General features: G+C 44.8%; 1 protein-coding gene across 1 annotated transcript; it reads left to right on the top strand.

The window, feature by feature from the left end:
• Positions 1-6: 6 nt before the first annotated feature.
• Positions 7-13,742, top strand: CRLF3 (cytokine receptor like factor 3). Its single transcript, XM_057368827.1, has 8 exons — positions 7-157; positions 2,599-2,806; positions 4,579-4,666; positions 5,126-5,303; positions 6,366-6,588; positions 7,204-7,336; positions 10,284-10,396; positions 10,661-13,742. Exons 1-8 carry the CDS (start codon positions 26-28, stop codon positions 10,912-10,914), a joined length of 1,329 nt encoding a protein of 442 aa, XP_057224810.1. The 5' UTR covers positions 7-25; the 3' UTR covers positions 10,915-13,742.
• The last annotated feature ends 1,679 nt before the right edge of the window (positions 13,743-15,421 follow it).

The following is a 15,421-nucleotide window of genomic DNA, read 5'->3' as shown; positions in this document are numbered from 1 at the left end:
CGCCTCGCTGCCGCCGCGGCTGCCCATGGAGGCCGCCGCCGCCGAGGCCGAGGCGCGGCTCCTCTTGCAGGAGGCTCGGGAAAGCATCGAGGCGGCGCGGAGCTATCGGCGGGAGCTGCAGCAGCGGCTGCGGGGGCTGCATCAGGCGCGGGAGCAGGTGCGGAAGCGGGACGGGACGGGACGGGACGGGACGGGACGGGGCTCGGCTCTCGGGAGCTGCCCCGGGACGGTGCCTGCCGGTGGGGCCGGTGGGGGTGTTCGGCTCCAGGGTCCCCTCCGGGGCGGCGGCCGCTCCTCTCCCGGAGTCGGGTGTTTGTCTGTGGTCCCTGCCCCCCGGGAGAGCGGGGATGGGGCTCGGGTGCGAAAGGAGCGGGGGAGCCCCGCAGTACCGGGAGTGATGAGAGCCCTGGGACCGGCCTGTGGCCTCGGTGCGTGCCGGAGATGGAACAGGCAGATGTGGGACGTGTGGAAGGAAAGGGGTGCGAGCTGAATTCTGTTACTGAGCTGAGCTTCATTTTCTGGGACGAGAGGGAGGTTTCCCAGACAGCAATGAAGATCTTAAGGAATTACGTTTTCGAAGATAACTGGGATGCTAAGTCTGATTTAATAGGGAGTGTCATACCCATCTTCACATCCTATATCTTCCTGGGCAAGCTGCTCCCTGGTTTGGATGCTGTGCTAAAGGCTGCTGTCCCCATGCACCACAGTGCCTGGCTCACGTACTCTGTGGGTCAGCAGGAGTGCTGCCAGCATTCCAGGTTAGCTGGTTTGTCTGCAGCCAAGCACTGGAGCCACAGGAGATTTCCACCGGGACCGTGACCCACCCGCCGGGAGATGCAGGAGGAKATAGGTGTGGGCAGGGAGAGCCACAGTGCTCGGGCAGCCTCTCAGCATTTGGGGTTTTGCCTTTCTGTCTTTGATTGAGAGCCACAGTGCTCAGGCAGCCTCTCAGCATCTGGGGTTTTGCATTTCTGTCTTTGATTCAGCTCTGCAAGGGGTAAATAAAAACCCAAACAAAACCAAATTAAGAGAGTGTTTCTGTGGTGACCTGCTCGTTTTTCTGGAGCAAATCCCGTTAGTGTAGAAACCTGCTGTAAATGTGAGTGACTATCCTGCTCCCAGTGCGTGTGGGTGATCACTGTACATTTAATTAGTCAGCATTGAAACCACAGGGTGCTTAAGAAAATGAATTGTTTGTGGCTGTCTTTAATCCAAACCTTGTCATCTCCAAGTGTTGTTTGGCAGTCCCAAGTGCAGTGAGACACAGCCCGTGTGCCTTTGTGCAGGGAGTGTGTAGTTAGCTCACCTTTCCTTTTCCTCTCAGGGGGAATTTCTTTGCTGTGTGCATGTTTCTGCTTTCCTCTTTCCATCCTCAGGACCACATCCAAGCGCTCTCTGTGTCCCAAAGTGCTGAATATGCTAGACTGGGATTCAGATAGTGGAAGTTATCTTATCTGGGAACTGGTGGGCTGATGTGACAGGAATGGATCACTTAYGTTGCATCCTTTTCCTTTGGACCAATGGGACGTGATTTTCCACAAACTTCACACAGCTCTGTGTGTTCAGGGGCTTGCATTTCCTCTTTTGCATGATGAGCAGTATCTAATTCTGGGGCTGAGCTGCTGAATTTATATCTGCCTGTAACAGAGCTAAAGAGCTTGGAGAAGTGACTGTTCTGCCTTCCTTTGGCCCAGCCCTTCACAAAGCCGAATACTTCCTTTTTTTCCCTCAAGCATTGAAATTACAAGAAAAGGGAAACTGAACTGTGTGGCAGCTGCAGAGCTTCATGAATATTAGYTGAAGAGGAAATTTATTTTACCTAACCAGAGAACTTCCTGTGTTAGTTGTCTGTACTTCTAAAGATCTAGAAATTACGTGTGAGGCCGTGAGCGTATTGCAGCATTTCCTTGTGTGCGTGACTTAAAAAAGCTCTTCACAGGAGATGTTTACTTCTGATTTTTGCATCTTTAGCTCAGGGATGTTCAAGTCTGTTTTCTGCACTCAAAGTCAGATTCAGCAAGTTTGCAGACATTTTAATAAGCACTTGTAGAATCTTCTGCGGTCGGGTTCTTCCGGAATCAGAACAGACTTGCTGTTCACCCTGTCCCATCACCAAGGGTGGCTGTTTGAACAAAATTGAAAAGGAAGAAGTTTTAGGAGGATTTAAAAAATCCAACGAAATGATAAGGCTTGGAAAATACTTCTAGACAGTTTTCTAAAAGCGTTTTTCTTTGCAAGGATTACCTGTAAATGATGGCAGAGTGGGTTTTGAGTAGGATTACAGCAGTGAGGGTTTTTTTTGAGGGGCAGCAGGGAGGAGACCTACAGAACAAGAAAAATTTCTTGAGTGAAGCATCCATAACCCAGTTTGTATTTTGCTTCATTAATATGCTCTTCCCCTCATCCAGGCTCTTTTCTTTGCCTYCATCCTTGCTGTACACGTACTAAAAATGACTTCACTAATTTGTCCCCTGCCAGTGGTCATTTTTAAAGCAGACTCCACTTACAGCAAATGCAGATGAGATGRATCAGAAAAATAAAAGATGTGCATRGCCTTTGCCTTTATTCTGAGTCCTTCTTTYCTGTTACCAAATTCAGATCAAAGAAAGTGCAACACTGACCAGAGATGTGCTTGAGCAGCATTTTAGCGATTTGAAAGGGACCCTGAAGAAGCTGCTGGATGAACGACTGATGTCCCTGCTGCARGAAGTGGATGTGATAGAGCAAGAGAGCATCAAGCCCTTGGATGAGTGCCAGAAGCTGATCGAGCACGGMGTCAGCACGGCCGATGATCTGCTCCGTGAAGGTGAGGCAGAACCTGCTGCTGAGTCAGCTCTGCCTTCCAGTGTGTGGCTGTCAAAAGTCTACAATGTTCCCGGTGTGATCAGTGTATTTTGTACTTAGCTCAAACCAAATTAAGCAAAGGTTAAATGTGGGTAGATGTAGTGAAGAGTTGATCAATATTATCTCCTACAAATCTGCATTTCAACATTTCCCTCCAGTCCTAGGGTGTACATATGTCAGACTCTCCTAAAGGGCAGGAAGAACCTTTTTGGGAATTGTTTCACTGCCAAGACGTTCTGTACCTATCCAGGCTAGAAAGAGAAGTGTGTCAGGCTRCTTTGAAATAAAATACATTGTGGGTACCATTGTAGCAGTGTCTATTTTAGTGAAGTGAGTTATTTCTATTTTGCTGAAATAGCAGCTGAATTAAGTAGATTGTGCTGCTAAGTTTGATTATTTTCWCTGTTGGTTGGGAGCATGAGGAACGAAATGGCCATTGTATGGGGAAAATTTCTCCAAAGAGTCTGAGGATGAGGCAGACAAAAATGGACAGTGGAATATTGCTGTAAGGGCCAGACTATACCCTACTGATGCTAAATACCTCGTCAGAAAGGAATGTCACTCTTGCCTGTTTTCCCCAGGCTGGAGAACCTACTGGGAGCATGTCTGAGCCATGAGTGTGTTGGCAGTTTCCTTGCATTGTTCTCGTGTCTCAACTTTAGCTTTCTTTCAGCATGAGCTCAGTTCTGGGAGCTGAGCACATTGAGCTGTGTCCCAGGGGTGGGAAAGCTCCCAGTTCCTCCTCAGCCCTGAGCTTTGTGCTGGCCTGGGAGCTGCGTGCCTCCTGCTCGTGGGAGCAGTGACAATGTTTAAGGATTAATTTTGTTGGGGGTTTTGTCCACCACCACGACTCTGGGACAGCTGGTGGTCACCTTGGTTTTATTTTCCATCTCAGGTTACTCAATCGGGGTGGTGGCAAGGATTGCCTGTGTGATATGTGGGATTCTCTGGGGTCTCATGAGAAGCTGACTCAGTGCCTTTCCCGTCCCCTGCTGCTCTCAGCAGGAGCATCACTGAGAGCTGTGGGAAGGACGAGCACACGTTTCAGCTGAGTCAGAAAGGAGTTAAACCTCCCTGGTTATTAAATCTCCTGCTGCCAATGATGACGTGTGCTTTCCTTCAGACATTTGTAACTGTGTAATCCTCCACTTGGAAAAGGACTGAGCTTGCTGAAGTTTAAATTACCCTAAAGACAGGAGACTGTCTCTGTAAGATTAAGTGTGGGATGCTACTTTATATGGAAAGCTTAGGAAAGTATTTTTGTTTACCTATTTAATGGAATGATTATTTCCTTCATTATGATAATAATAATACCATTTTGATTGTAGAAAACAAAACAATGGTTGAAATTATTTCTTGYTTTYAAGTGCCTGCTTTTTTRTTTTCTRATCAGTGAAGRTGCTTTGCTTTTTTCTTMATTTAAAACTGGTGGAGGAAGGGATTAATAATCCTGATTTTTGGCATCTGACCCCAGTTCTCCTCCTATCTGAGACCTGAGGCAAATTATTRCATCTGTTATGGGTGTGTCTACAGGTAGCTTTAAAAGCTTCAAAAGTTGCTGGATAGGCTTTATATTGTTACCTATAATTGTATTTTCTAGCTAAGACTAGCAAAAGTGCTGGGAATGCTTCACCTTTAATTGGTTGTTCGTGTCAGAACTGGTTATTCTTTGAAGCAAAGAATGCCTTCTGTGGACGTTGTCTCATTAGGAATATTTTCACTGTTTGGTTGCAGGAGAGAGTGCAGTCGATGGAGATGTGGGACAACAGAATGAGAAACTTTGCAACTTTACAAAAAAAGCTTTACATATTCAGCTAGATAGGTAAGACACCAACATTCTGAGGTGGTTTGAGGCAGTRCCACATGTGCCCTTYTTTGTAGGGRATCTTTTCTCCTTTGAAACAAAAGCTTTCTGCTCCATTGCCTCAAAAGCTCCATTCGAGGTGCTGCTGTCCTGTTTGTTCCACAGACTTTCATTGGGGCTGGCACTCACAGAATGGAGTGGGTTTCACCCTCCATATGTCCTGTGGAAATAGAGGCTGTTTATTTGTGAAGGATGAAGCCACTCCCTGTGGAGCAGCCTGTGTTTCAGGGTATTTACTGAGAAACAGTCTGGTTAGGGCTAAAACACAATGTTTGCTGAGTCTTTTAAGTTCGGAGTGCACGTGCCAATTTCTGCAGCTGTTCTCTCTTTGCAAATCTGCCCAGATTCAAGTGTAGGGATGAAATATGGATTTGCAGGAGCTGGCCCCTCTCATTACAGCAAATTTTCCTTTCTCAGCTTACCAGAAGTGCCCTCCTTGGTTGATGTGCCTTGTTTATCTGCCCAGCTGGATGACTGCCTCCTTACTATACTGAAAAATCAAATATTCAGACATGGAACTGTGGCATCTCGCCCACCTGTGCAGCTGGAGGAATTTGTGGAAAAGCCTGGAGGTATTTTAGTCCGATGGTGTAAGGTAGGTAAAATACTCCGTGTGAAAATTCTGTAGACATAACTTTTTGGAAAAAAAACCAAACAATCCATTTTCTTTCTGAATTTTCTCTACTGCTTTCCATGGACTAGTCCATTCCCGTGGTTTGTTAGAAACTTGAGAAGACATTTTTATGGTAAGGGTGTCATTTAAAGGTGAGGTAGTCCACTGATGGTGTGGTTGATGCTGTGGTTTGTGTCTGCCTGGCACTGACATTTGCTTTAGCAGACCCAGGATGAGGCTGGACCTGCTCTGTTCTGCTTTTACCCCTAAATGTTTGTGTTCCTAGGGAGATGCAGTGGGTAGAAGGAGGAAAAAAATTCTGATATTGGTGTTAGCTAATGCAGTAGCCTTTCTCTTCAACACACTAAAACTATTTTTGAGTAAACCACTGCTGTGRTCTGATGTGGTTTAGTTGTTGTTGGACAGCTCTGTGCTCCTTGGCAGCATCAAACAAAACTTYAGTTGTTCTAGCAACAGCCAGTCTTTGTTGGCCACCCTTCACTTTAAAGGTTGTGGACTCAGGTTATTAAACCATAAGCACTGCTGTCATGTGTGGTCTGATTTTCTGTGCTGTAGAGGAGTTCCCTGGATTTGGTTGTGCCTGGGGGATAATGGAGGGGTTTTTTTTGAGGGGGTGTGTGTGTAAATATCTTTTGACTGAGAGATATCAAAGAACTGGAAATCATTCCCTGGAACAACTTATGAAGGACAACAGTAAGTTTCCCTTGCTGTTAAAAACAGGCACAGAATTTCTTGTGCAAAGTTGTTTTCAGCTTTTGGCTGAAGGATCTTTTTATATCTCTGCTAGAATGAACAGCCTTCTGTTAAATGTTTCTTCTTCTGTAGATATTTTTCAACTGCAATAAAATAACTCTGATACATCTTTTTGTTGATTCAGACACCGATGATTTTTTCCGTGAGGCACATTTTCTGCTCTGAAACACCTTGTGAGGTGATCACTGCAGTGCTGTCCTCACATGTGACCCTTCAGAGGGAAAGGGAGAACCAGAGGGGTCCTTGTGAACACAGTGAATGTTTCTGCAGGTGGATGACGACTTCATCCCCCAGGACTACAGGCTGCAGTACCGCAAAAGCACAGCCAGCCACTTTGAGGATGCGTACGTGGGCTCAGAGACGGAGTTCATCGTGCTGCACATCGACCCCAACGTGGATTACCAGTTCCGGGTGTGCGCCCGCGGCGACGGGCGGCAGGAGTGGAGCCCCTGGAGCRTCCCCCAGCTCGGCCGCACCACGCTGGTGCCACATGGTACTGCTCATCCTGAGCCCTCTGCTGCCCAGAGCTGCTGCTTGTGTGATGGGGGTGTTCCTGCCTGTGGGGTGTGTGTGTGACATGATGAGCTGTCCCTCTGTGCTACAATTCATTTTTGCTTCCTCATGTGACACTCAACCTTTCACAGGTAGCTCACTGCTTCCTTAGCCTTGGAAAGCAGCAGTGAGCCAGAAGAAAAGCATTATTTTTCCTTCTCCCTCACCCCAACATAAGCATTTTTGATGACCTACAGSTCATAAAAAGCTCTTATCTTGGAGAGAGAAAAATTTAAATTTTCACTTACAAATTTTTAAGCTCAGTGGGTAATGTTTTCCTTTTCCTACAGTATGACTTGGCAGGGATTGCAGCAAAGAGTGAACTCCTGGTGAACTCTGAGCTGGAAAATACTTTTTGTAATTGCAATTTATTTGAAAAACAAATCCCTCCATCAGAAAAAGGCAAAACCAGTCCCTGTTCTTAACATAACTTAGGTTTCATGGGGTGGACTGAATAGACATTGGGACTGGCTTGATTGTCTCCTGGCACAGACAGGAGCGAGTTGAGCTTCACAATTTTCATGCTTTGTTGTTTGTTTTTTTGTTTGTTTTGAAGAGTGGACAACTGGTCTAGAGGGTTACAGCCTGAGCAGCCGAAGGAACATCGCGCTTCGGAATGATTCTCAGTCGTGTGGTGTGCTCTACTCCAAAGCTCCTACGTATTTCTGTGGGCAAACATTAACATTCAGGTAAGTCCTTTTTGGGTGGCTGCTGCATCCCCTGTGAGCTGTCACGTCTCCATTGTGTGTAACCCCAAACCGTGTTGGAGTTTTAAATCAGCTCAGCTCCAGTCAAGGTAGCATCTCTGTGTGACATCTGACCTTCCTTTAGTTCTGCTTCCTGGCTTTGTAGGAAAACACCTGATGTTTTTGTAGGATCTGCACTTACATAAAAGAAAGATGAGTGAACTCCTGAGGGATGGTAAAATATAGCCCGTGCTGAGCAGATCTGTGGAATGTTGAACTTCCTGATGTTTTGTAGCAGCTGTTAGTGGCTGAAGTCAGTGGAGCTTTGCCTCCAGTTCCTTTTAGCCTTGGGTCAGGGGGTGCTTTCCTTCCCAGACTATTCACTGCTTCTGAAGACTTTGGACATGAAAACACTGATGTGCTGTTGGGATGACAGTCTGGCAGCGATCTCTGTAACATCTGAGTTAATTAGAGCTGGTCAGATCACTGCTTGAAACTGGCATTARAAAATCCAGAGTGGAGAAGGGATCTTGTGAAATTCAAGCTTTCCATCTGACACAGAACATGATTAAAAACCTCGACAGCTTTACTGCCTGTAGCCCTGTCCCTGAGATGTTGCTGTTTAATGGGGTACAAGGATATGTCAGTTGTAATTACAGACCCAGAGACTATGAAGCTTTATTTCATCYTTTCCCCAGTTAAATAAAACTACTTGCTGTACAGCAGGCAACCCCCAAAGGCAATTAAAAGGGGCTATTCATGATACTTTCATGGCTTACTCCATGGTGTTTCATTTCTCCCTTCCTGATAATGGATTATGTTAACTTCAGATGGTTGTAGTGTGAGGATGTATTCAGTTGCCCTGTCTGAGATGGATGAAAAGATCTAAAGCTTTCATTTGAAATCAGTTGCTAGATTTAACTTCYCTTGGCTCAGCAATGCCTGTGAAATTAAAGGCAGAACTTTGAGGTTTCCCTTGGTTCTTTCTCAGTCCAGTGCCTTTTATMATTTTTTATTGGTAGCATATGAAAATGTTTTGCTTCACATTTTGGTTATGGAYTTCTCTCCAAGAAGAGATTGTTTAGGATGGCAGGGCTCACACAAGCACGTGTCCACAAGAACTGGCGTGACACGACTCTTGAGATTGAAGACAACCTCAAAAATTGGTTGTGTTCCTCTTCCAAGGTCTGAGAGTGGCTTCTTGCTTGGAAGTGTGAGAGATTTTCCTGGGCAGGGAGATGCAGTACTTGGTGCTTGACTTTCTCCAGCTGTTGGAACACGAGTTATTATTCACAAGCAGCTCTGTGTTCTCTGTGTTCAGGACCCAGGCACAGCTCRTCAGTGAGAAGCAAAGCTGTGATAAACACAGTGCTTTGTATCAATGTTTTAAAGATAAACTGTGGCAGTTGTCCTGAGGTGAAACATTTGGCCAAGCTGTAGGAAAACATCACTGCTTTAGGTCAAGTCTCATCCTGTTTCTKTGCAGCCTCCAGGGAGCTGCCTTTAGGGAAGGGAACATTTCTCCACAGTGATCTGCTTTTCACTGCTCTAAAGCTTTGTCTGCAGTGGGAGCCTCAATCCTGGCCGGGCTGGTGATTTGGGCTCACCCAGCAGATCCCTATGGTGGTCACACTTTGTGAGGAACCCACCAAACTCTGCTGACAGCTGAGGCATTAGCTGTGATCCCCTCTCTGTGCTCTGAGGCAAATGGAAACTGCTGCTGGCTGACCAGGTTCAGAGTCTGGGCTGCAGTGGAACACACAAGGTTTTTTGTTGTGCACCAAAATGAATTTGAAATCTCCTTTAAAGTTGCCTTGGGAAAACATTGTGGATCCCTTCCAAAGCAAAAGCTTCTTGGAGGTTTAAATAATGGTTTTCCCTTCGCTTTACAGTGCAAGGCTGTTGCTCTCTTAGTGACATTCCCAGGGGACTGAAAAATCTAATGAAGTGCAAAAGTAAAATGTGGTTCCAATTTTATCTTCCTTGTTTGYCTCGAAAGAGTTAACCCTTTGTGTGCCAGTCCACTGCCTCCTTTAATYGCTGGTTTTGAAAGCTTTGCAGAAGTTTTCCTTCCAACAACCAYGTGTCAATCTGTTCTTTCTTTAAAGCTGCAATGCACATAACTGCTTTACTTTTAGAAAAGACCATCTGAGTTTCCTGAGTCACTCAGGATCTCTGTAAAGTAGAATTTAGCACCTTTTGAGAGGTGGCCAGACAAGACAAAGGACTCAAGTCCAGAAGAGCACTTCAGCATATGAACTGTGCAGCCTCACTCCTCTGCTAGGGCCCAAAGGGAACTGAGTCCCTGTCATTTGCACAACTTGTTTGCGTTTTCTTCTGAGATTCTTTCCTYAGACTAAAACCCTAAATGCAGCTGAGCAGAAGCCAGACATGCAAATGCTCTTCTAGGCATTGCTTGGTTTGCACCAAGCCAATTTATTAAAAAGCCCAAACCAAACTCAGAGAAACCCCTAGAGCAACACCACATCCTCACCCCATTACAGCAGAATATGGCAGGGCCCAAAAAATCTCTTTGAGTCATGCTCATTAAATCCTTGCTGAAACTACAGCTGTTTTGCCATAATATGTGATGCTGACCACTAATCTAGTCTAGCTTATTGGCCAGTTGAGCGTATTGTCTGCTTCAGACAACTGGAAATCATTTCAAAAGATCATTTCTAAGCTGTGACAGTGGAGAATTTTACTAAATAGTTCTGGAAGTTTGCAGGAAACATTCAGATTTTGTACAGATTAAGAAGGTATYGATGGAGCTGCTGGGAATGCTGGTAGGAACTTCGGTCATTCAACAGGGATCTCCCCAAAAATTGGGATGAATTTGTTGAAAGCCCCAGAGCACAATATCAGGGTCTGGTGTGACAGGTCATTACAGTCTGGATTTTCATGGTAGGTTTTGATTTAAAGCTTTGGGRTTTAACTTTCTGCTGGTTAGGATTGAGACCGTGGGGCAGCCAGACCGCCGGGACAGCCTGGGAGTGTGYGTGGAGCAGCAGAACGGCTACGACTCCCTGCAGCGGGACAAAGCTGTGTGCATCAGCACCAACGGTGAGAGAACCACGGCATTCCCTCCCAAAACACAGCCCCAGCCCTTTAGATCCCTGCATAACCTGAGCAATTTTTATCTATGTGCTGCTTGTGCTGTTAAAAAGCTTTGGTGAGGTCACAGATCTCTRTTATTGCAGCCTGTTCATGTGATAAAAGAAATGTAGCAGGGTCACTTCCCTATTTGCCTGCAAAATACAGGGAGATGTGGTCTTGCATGTCAGTAAATACAGAAAATGAGAAATACTGTTAAATCTGCTGTTTTAGGGGCAGTATTTGTAAATGGAAAAGAGATGACAAACCAGCTGCCTGCTGTTACTTCTGGCTCGACTGTGACATTTGACATGGAAGTTGTGCAGCTGGGACCCTGCAGCAACGAGGGAGGAAACTTCAAACTTCGAGTAACCATCAGCTCCAACAACAGAGAAGTGGTCTTCGACTGGGTACTTGATCAATGCTGTGGTTCTTTGTATTTTGGGTGTTCATTTTCATACCCAGGCTGGAAGGTTTTGGTGTTTTAGCAGTGAGTAAAGGGATTTTTTTTGTTCTTGCTGTAAAGTGTAATGTTAAAAGCTGAGTTTTCCAGCTGTTTGACAACAATCTGGTAACAAAATCTGTCTTTATAGTACTTGAACTCCACTATATTGTACTTCGTACTGGATTCATTTAAACAATAATTGTGAARCATTGGATTTGTTACTCTGGAAAAAGCTAGAAACAAGCATTTGTGTAGGCAAATTAATTTAAGCAGTTCATCAGACCTTTCCTTTTTTTTTTTCCTCCAGACTTGATTTTTGTCAGTATTTCATTGTACTCGTCTCAGGGTACGTGCGTTGTGTAGAATTAACTTCGCTTAAAGCTGCTGCTCTGTGAAATAAGCATTTTAGGGGTGGTAATGGACCAAAGTTGTATTTCTACCACTCAGAGCACAGTGTTTAGAGCAGCAAGGTCCTGCTGTGCTTCCTTGTGCACGATGCTGCCTTAGGAGTCTGAGTGGACGGCGGGGTCTGCCCGCAGCCKCACGGTACTGTTCATCCCTCCAGAGCAGGGACAGCTGAGCCAGCCTGGGCTCAAACATGGAGCCAGCCCSTTATTGTCTCACTTAAGTGCCTTATTTTGATACTTCTTGAACTGTTTTACTTGGAATGTTTTCTAGAGTAGCTGCATGGTGATGCTTACATGGACCCTGCAAAGCTGCCTCAGCCAGACCTACAGCCAGGTCAGGATGTTTTCCTGGTACACCCCAATTGTCTTCCCTGGTTACAATTCACAGGTCAGGATGTTATCCTGGTACACCCCAATTGTCTTCCTTGGTTACAATTCACAGGTCAGGATGTTTTCCTGGTACACCCCAACCCTCTTCCCTGGTTACAATCCACATGTCACCTCTGTCACTGCAAGTCTCAGCAATTTGGTACCTGGGCTTGACCCCTGGATTAGCAGCTGATTCCTCAGAGCTCTCCTAGCACTGAGAGACAGCACAAGTGCTGTGCTGAGGTGCAGGGTTCCTGGCAATCCCAAATTCTGCCTGGGAACACTGTGCATTCAGGGTCCAAACACTGCAGACACACTGAGCTGGGGCTGCTGCTGGAGCTCCACTGGAGAGAGTTGGGCTTGGGGTGTGGGCTTCAGGCAGACCCGGCCTGGGTCTGAATAGATGGTGGCAATTAAGCTGTCTCCACCATGGAGTAGGATGGGATAAAAAATATGGTGAATTAAAKGGCTTGTGAGTTCAGAAGTTTCATAAAGTGACACCTTTTTCCTCTAAGGAACAACGAAGGTGGATAAGCTCAGTCTCAATGAGAGTCTGTTCCTGGTTGAAAGATTGTAATGCTACTGGATTTAAAGAATATAAGTAACACTCACTGAGGGGTTTCTTACCTCAAATTCAATGAAAATTAGATATATTTTATCATGTTAGAATAGCATTATTTTTATAAAGCCTAGACAATCATACTGCCTTTTTTTCCTTCAGTAGCAACGTGCACATTAGACCTCTATGCTACCATAAGCTTAGAGCATAAAAGCTCATTTTACAATTAATTAACATTGCCCATACTCACACAGTACAGAAAGATGAGCCATTCTGCCTGAATTTTTCCCCAAGCAGTGTAGCAGGGGTAGAAGAATTTCAGACAAGGAGAATGGCTGTTGGTATTTACACCATCTACAATAAAAAAATCGTGTGGATTTAGATGGATGCAAAGAGCCTGCACAAGGCACAATTAGGTTGGAATTTGTTGTAAGACAAAGCGAGGAAGGTTCAACTGCTGCAGGTCAGATCATCCACTGTCAGCAACAAAGGGCCTGCAGTACTCAGGATTTTTCAAGCTTGACTAGTTCAGTGGTAGGGAAAAAGAGAATACTGGCTTATCGTGCTTTCAACGTTCCTTTAATTCTCCTGTGAAGAGTGTTTTCAGTACTTTTACAATAAGGTTCAGTAGATGAAAGTGTCAGTGCTGCTCAGAGGGTCGGGCTGGCACTCCAGGTAGCAGCTGRCTTCAGTCTTGCTCCATGTAGTGCTGGCAGTTTTACTTACATCAGGTATCAGGTACTAGTTGTAACTTAGTACTTTTACCACATGGAAACTAAAATTGTGAATATCCACATTTCTGAGGTACCAACGGGTCAGGTACCTTTTCATCTGCTTTTGGAGGGGCTGGTCAGACTGTAGATTCTGCAGGATATTTACTTGCATATATTAGAAAATAAAGCTTAAACCTTGAATTCAGGTACTTCCAGAGGTAGCAATGCTGTGTCAGGTTGTTCAGAATAAACATAAAAGCAGCTGAAGGTGACTGTGAAGGGCCATGGAGCCCCTACTGCTGCCCTGGAGAGCTGAGGATGGTCAGAGGAGCTTTTCTGCCTTCAGGCTTCAGCTGAGTGTTGGACAAGGGCAGTTTGCCAGTGGTGTGTTCTCTTTTTGTTATTGTGGTGTTTTTGTTTTTTATTTGAACTTGGCACAAGCCTCGATGTCCAAACTGCAAATGAGGTACTTTGAGCCACCTCTTGGAGCTGCACCTTGTGAACAGGGGAGGAGTGAAGAATCTCAGGGCAAGAGACCCGAGCACTAAACGAACAAAGGATGCAAAAAAAAGCGGAAGAAGCTTGGACTAAAAAGTGTAAATTCTGTTCTTCTGCAGCAGAGTTCAGCTGGATGGAAAACTTGACACTTCCTGTACAATTTGCACCTCTAGCTCTTGGAGCCCTGCAAGCAACAGAGTGTTAATGGCTTATGAAACCCAATCCTCAAAGTTGTTTTCCTAAGCTAGTACATTCACTTACCTCAACTAAGACTTACATGTCAAGAGAAATTTGAATTTTTTTAAATAAAAGTTTTATCCCTCAACTGTGTGTTGTCCAGGAAATTATTTATTGGGGCATAAAGCTGAGAACCACAGCATTCTAAAAACATAAGAATTTTTTTTTAGAGCACTGCAGTCATTGTTAAGAGCTTCTCCCCATTTTTTTTAATCTTCTGTCCCTCAGAACTCCCAGTTTATTTCCAGGTTTCCCACCTGTGCACTTATTTCCAGACTTCAACTGACATCTCTTGCAAAAATAATTTTTCCCTTCTTTTAGTAAAATTGGTTACAGCATCTATGACCTACTTCCCTCAATCTTCATCAYGGCCCATTTGTCTCTTCTGCATTTTCCTGTTCCCATCTTTTACTGRTGCATTCAGTGGTGCAACTCTTACACATCTGTAGTTTTTGGCCAGCAGCAGAAGCATTTAATCACCTTCAAATAAAGTCCCTGTTGGACTAACACACAGCTTTACTTCATTCCCTTAGTTCTGCTTTACCTGGAACCTGTTCCAGTCCTTTGGCCTCTTTTAAAGGGAAAACAGCTTGTGAAACCAGTGAGTGAAGTTGCTGACTTGGCAACTTTCTCTCATAAATACTCCATTCACATGAACTTCCTTCGTGACAAGATGCCAAGTGTTTCTCCTCCAGAGCTGCAGCTTCACTCTCAAATTGAGCAGCCTGAAAACTGCAGGTCAGAGTCAGGAAAGCCTCTGTCCAAAACTCTCTTCTCTTGGATGTGAAACACAGATTTGTAACCAAATTCCACTCAAGCACTGGTAAATGATGGCACCAGACTTCTGTGAATTAAAAAATACTTAACTTGGAACAAATTAACATTTTAACATTGTCAAAACTGTCYTCACAGAATGGCTCCTGTATTCCCAAAGGTGAAATCAAATTGCTGCTTTGGGGGATTGTATGGTTTGCGAGTTTTCTTTTGTTGATTGGGTAAATAATCAGAACAGTTCAAATCGTGGGCAACTGCTTCATTCCAGGCAGTGAATCTTCASCCCACCCCTCTAAATTCAGAGACTRCAAAAAATTCAAGACACTCCAAGCAATGTACACTGAAGGTTAACAACTTCATCTACCACATTTGAACATAGTAYTTAATGCACTGAATTCAAGATTCAAATCATGTTAGGTTCCAGGTTGGGGTTCACAGACCTGTATTACCAAATAAAAAACATCATTAAAACCTGCCATGAGCATACTAAAGACCAGATGAGGAGAACCTGGATGTTTTGGGACAAAAACCTACCAGCCAACAGCAGCCTGAGGTGTCTGCAGAACCCAGCTGGCACATCCTGCACTGTATTATCTGAATCTTAACATGGGAAAAAAGCTTCCAGTGTCTGCCATTCCAGTGTTTGCCATTCCACAGTCACCACCTGACCAAGCAGTGCAATTCCTGACTGGTCCCAAGTACCTGGAGCATCCATCCTCTGCTGTCCCAGACAAGTGGGACTTTAAACTGACACCAATTCAAACTTTACTCCATATAAACCAAATACTTTGTAAAATGTCTGAATGAAAAATAACCACTTGCATGTAAAAAGTACACAAGTCTTAGTTCTGTAACTGACATCACACGTGATACGTTTCACTTGCACTCATATAAATTACAGTTCCAAACAAAAATGTAAAGCACAACCTAGACATATGTCTCTGCTATTCAGTTCTACCCCAAGAAAGGAGAATGAAAGTTACTAAAATTTGG

The sequence above is a fragment of the Malurus melanocephalus genome, unplaced genomic scaffold, assembly GCF_030028575.1.
Source record: "Malurus melanocephalus ecotype Western Australia unplaced genomic scaffold, MMel_1.1 scaffold_98, whole genome shotgun sequence".
Taxonomy (NCBI): Eukaryota; Metazoa; Chordata; class Aves; order Passeriformes; family Maluridae; genus Malurus; species Malurus melanocephalus.
The sequence above is the reverse complement of the archived record's forward strand: the minus strand, read 5'-3'. Positions and strand labels throughout refer to the sequence as shown.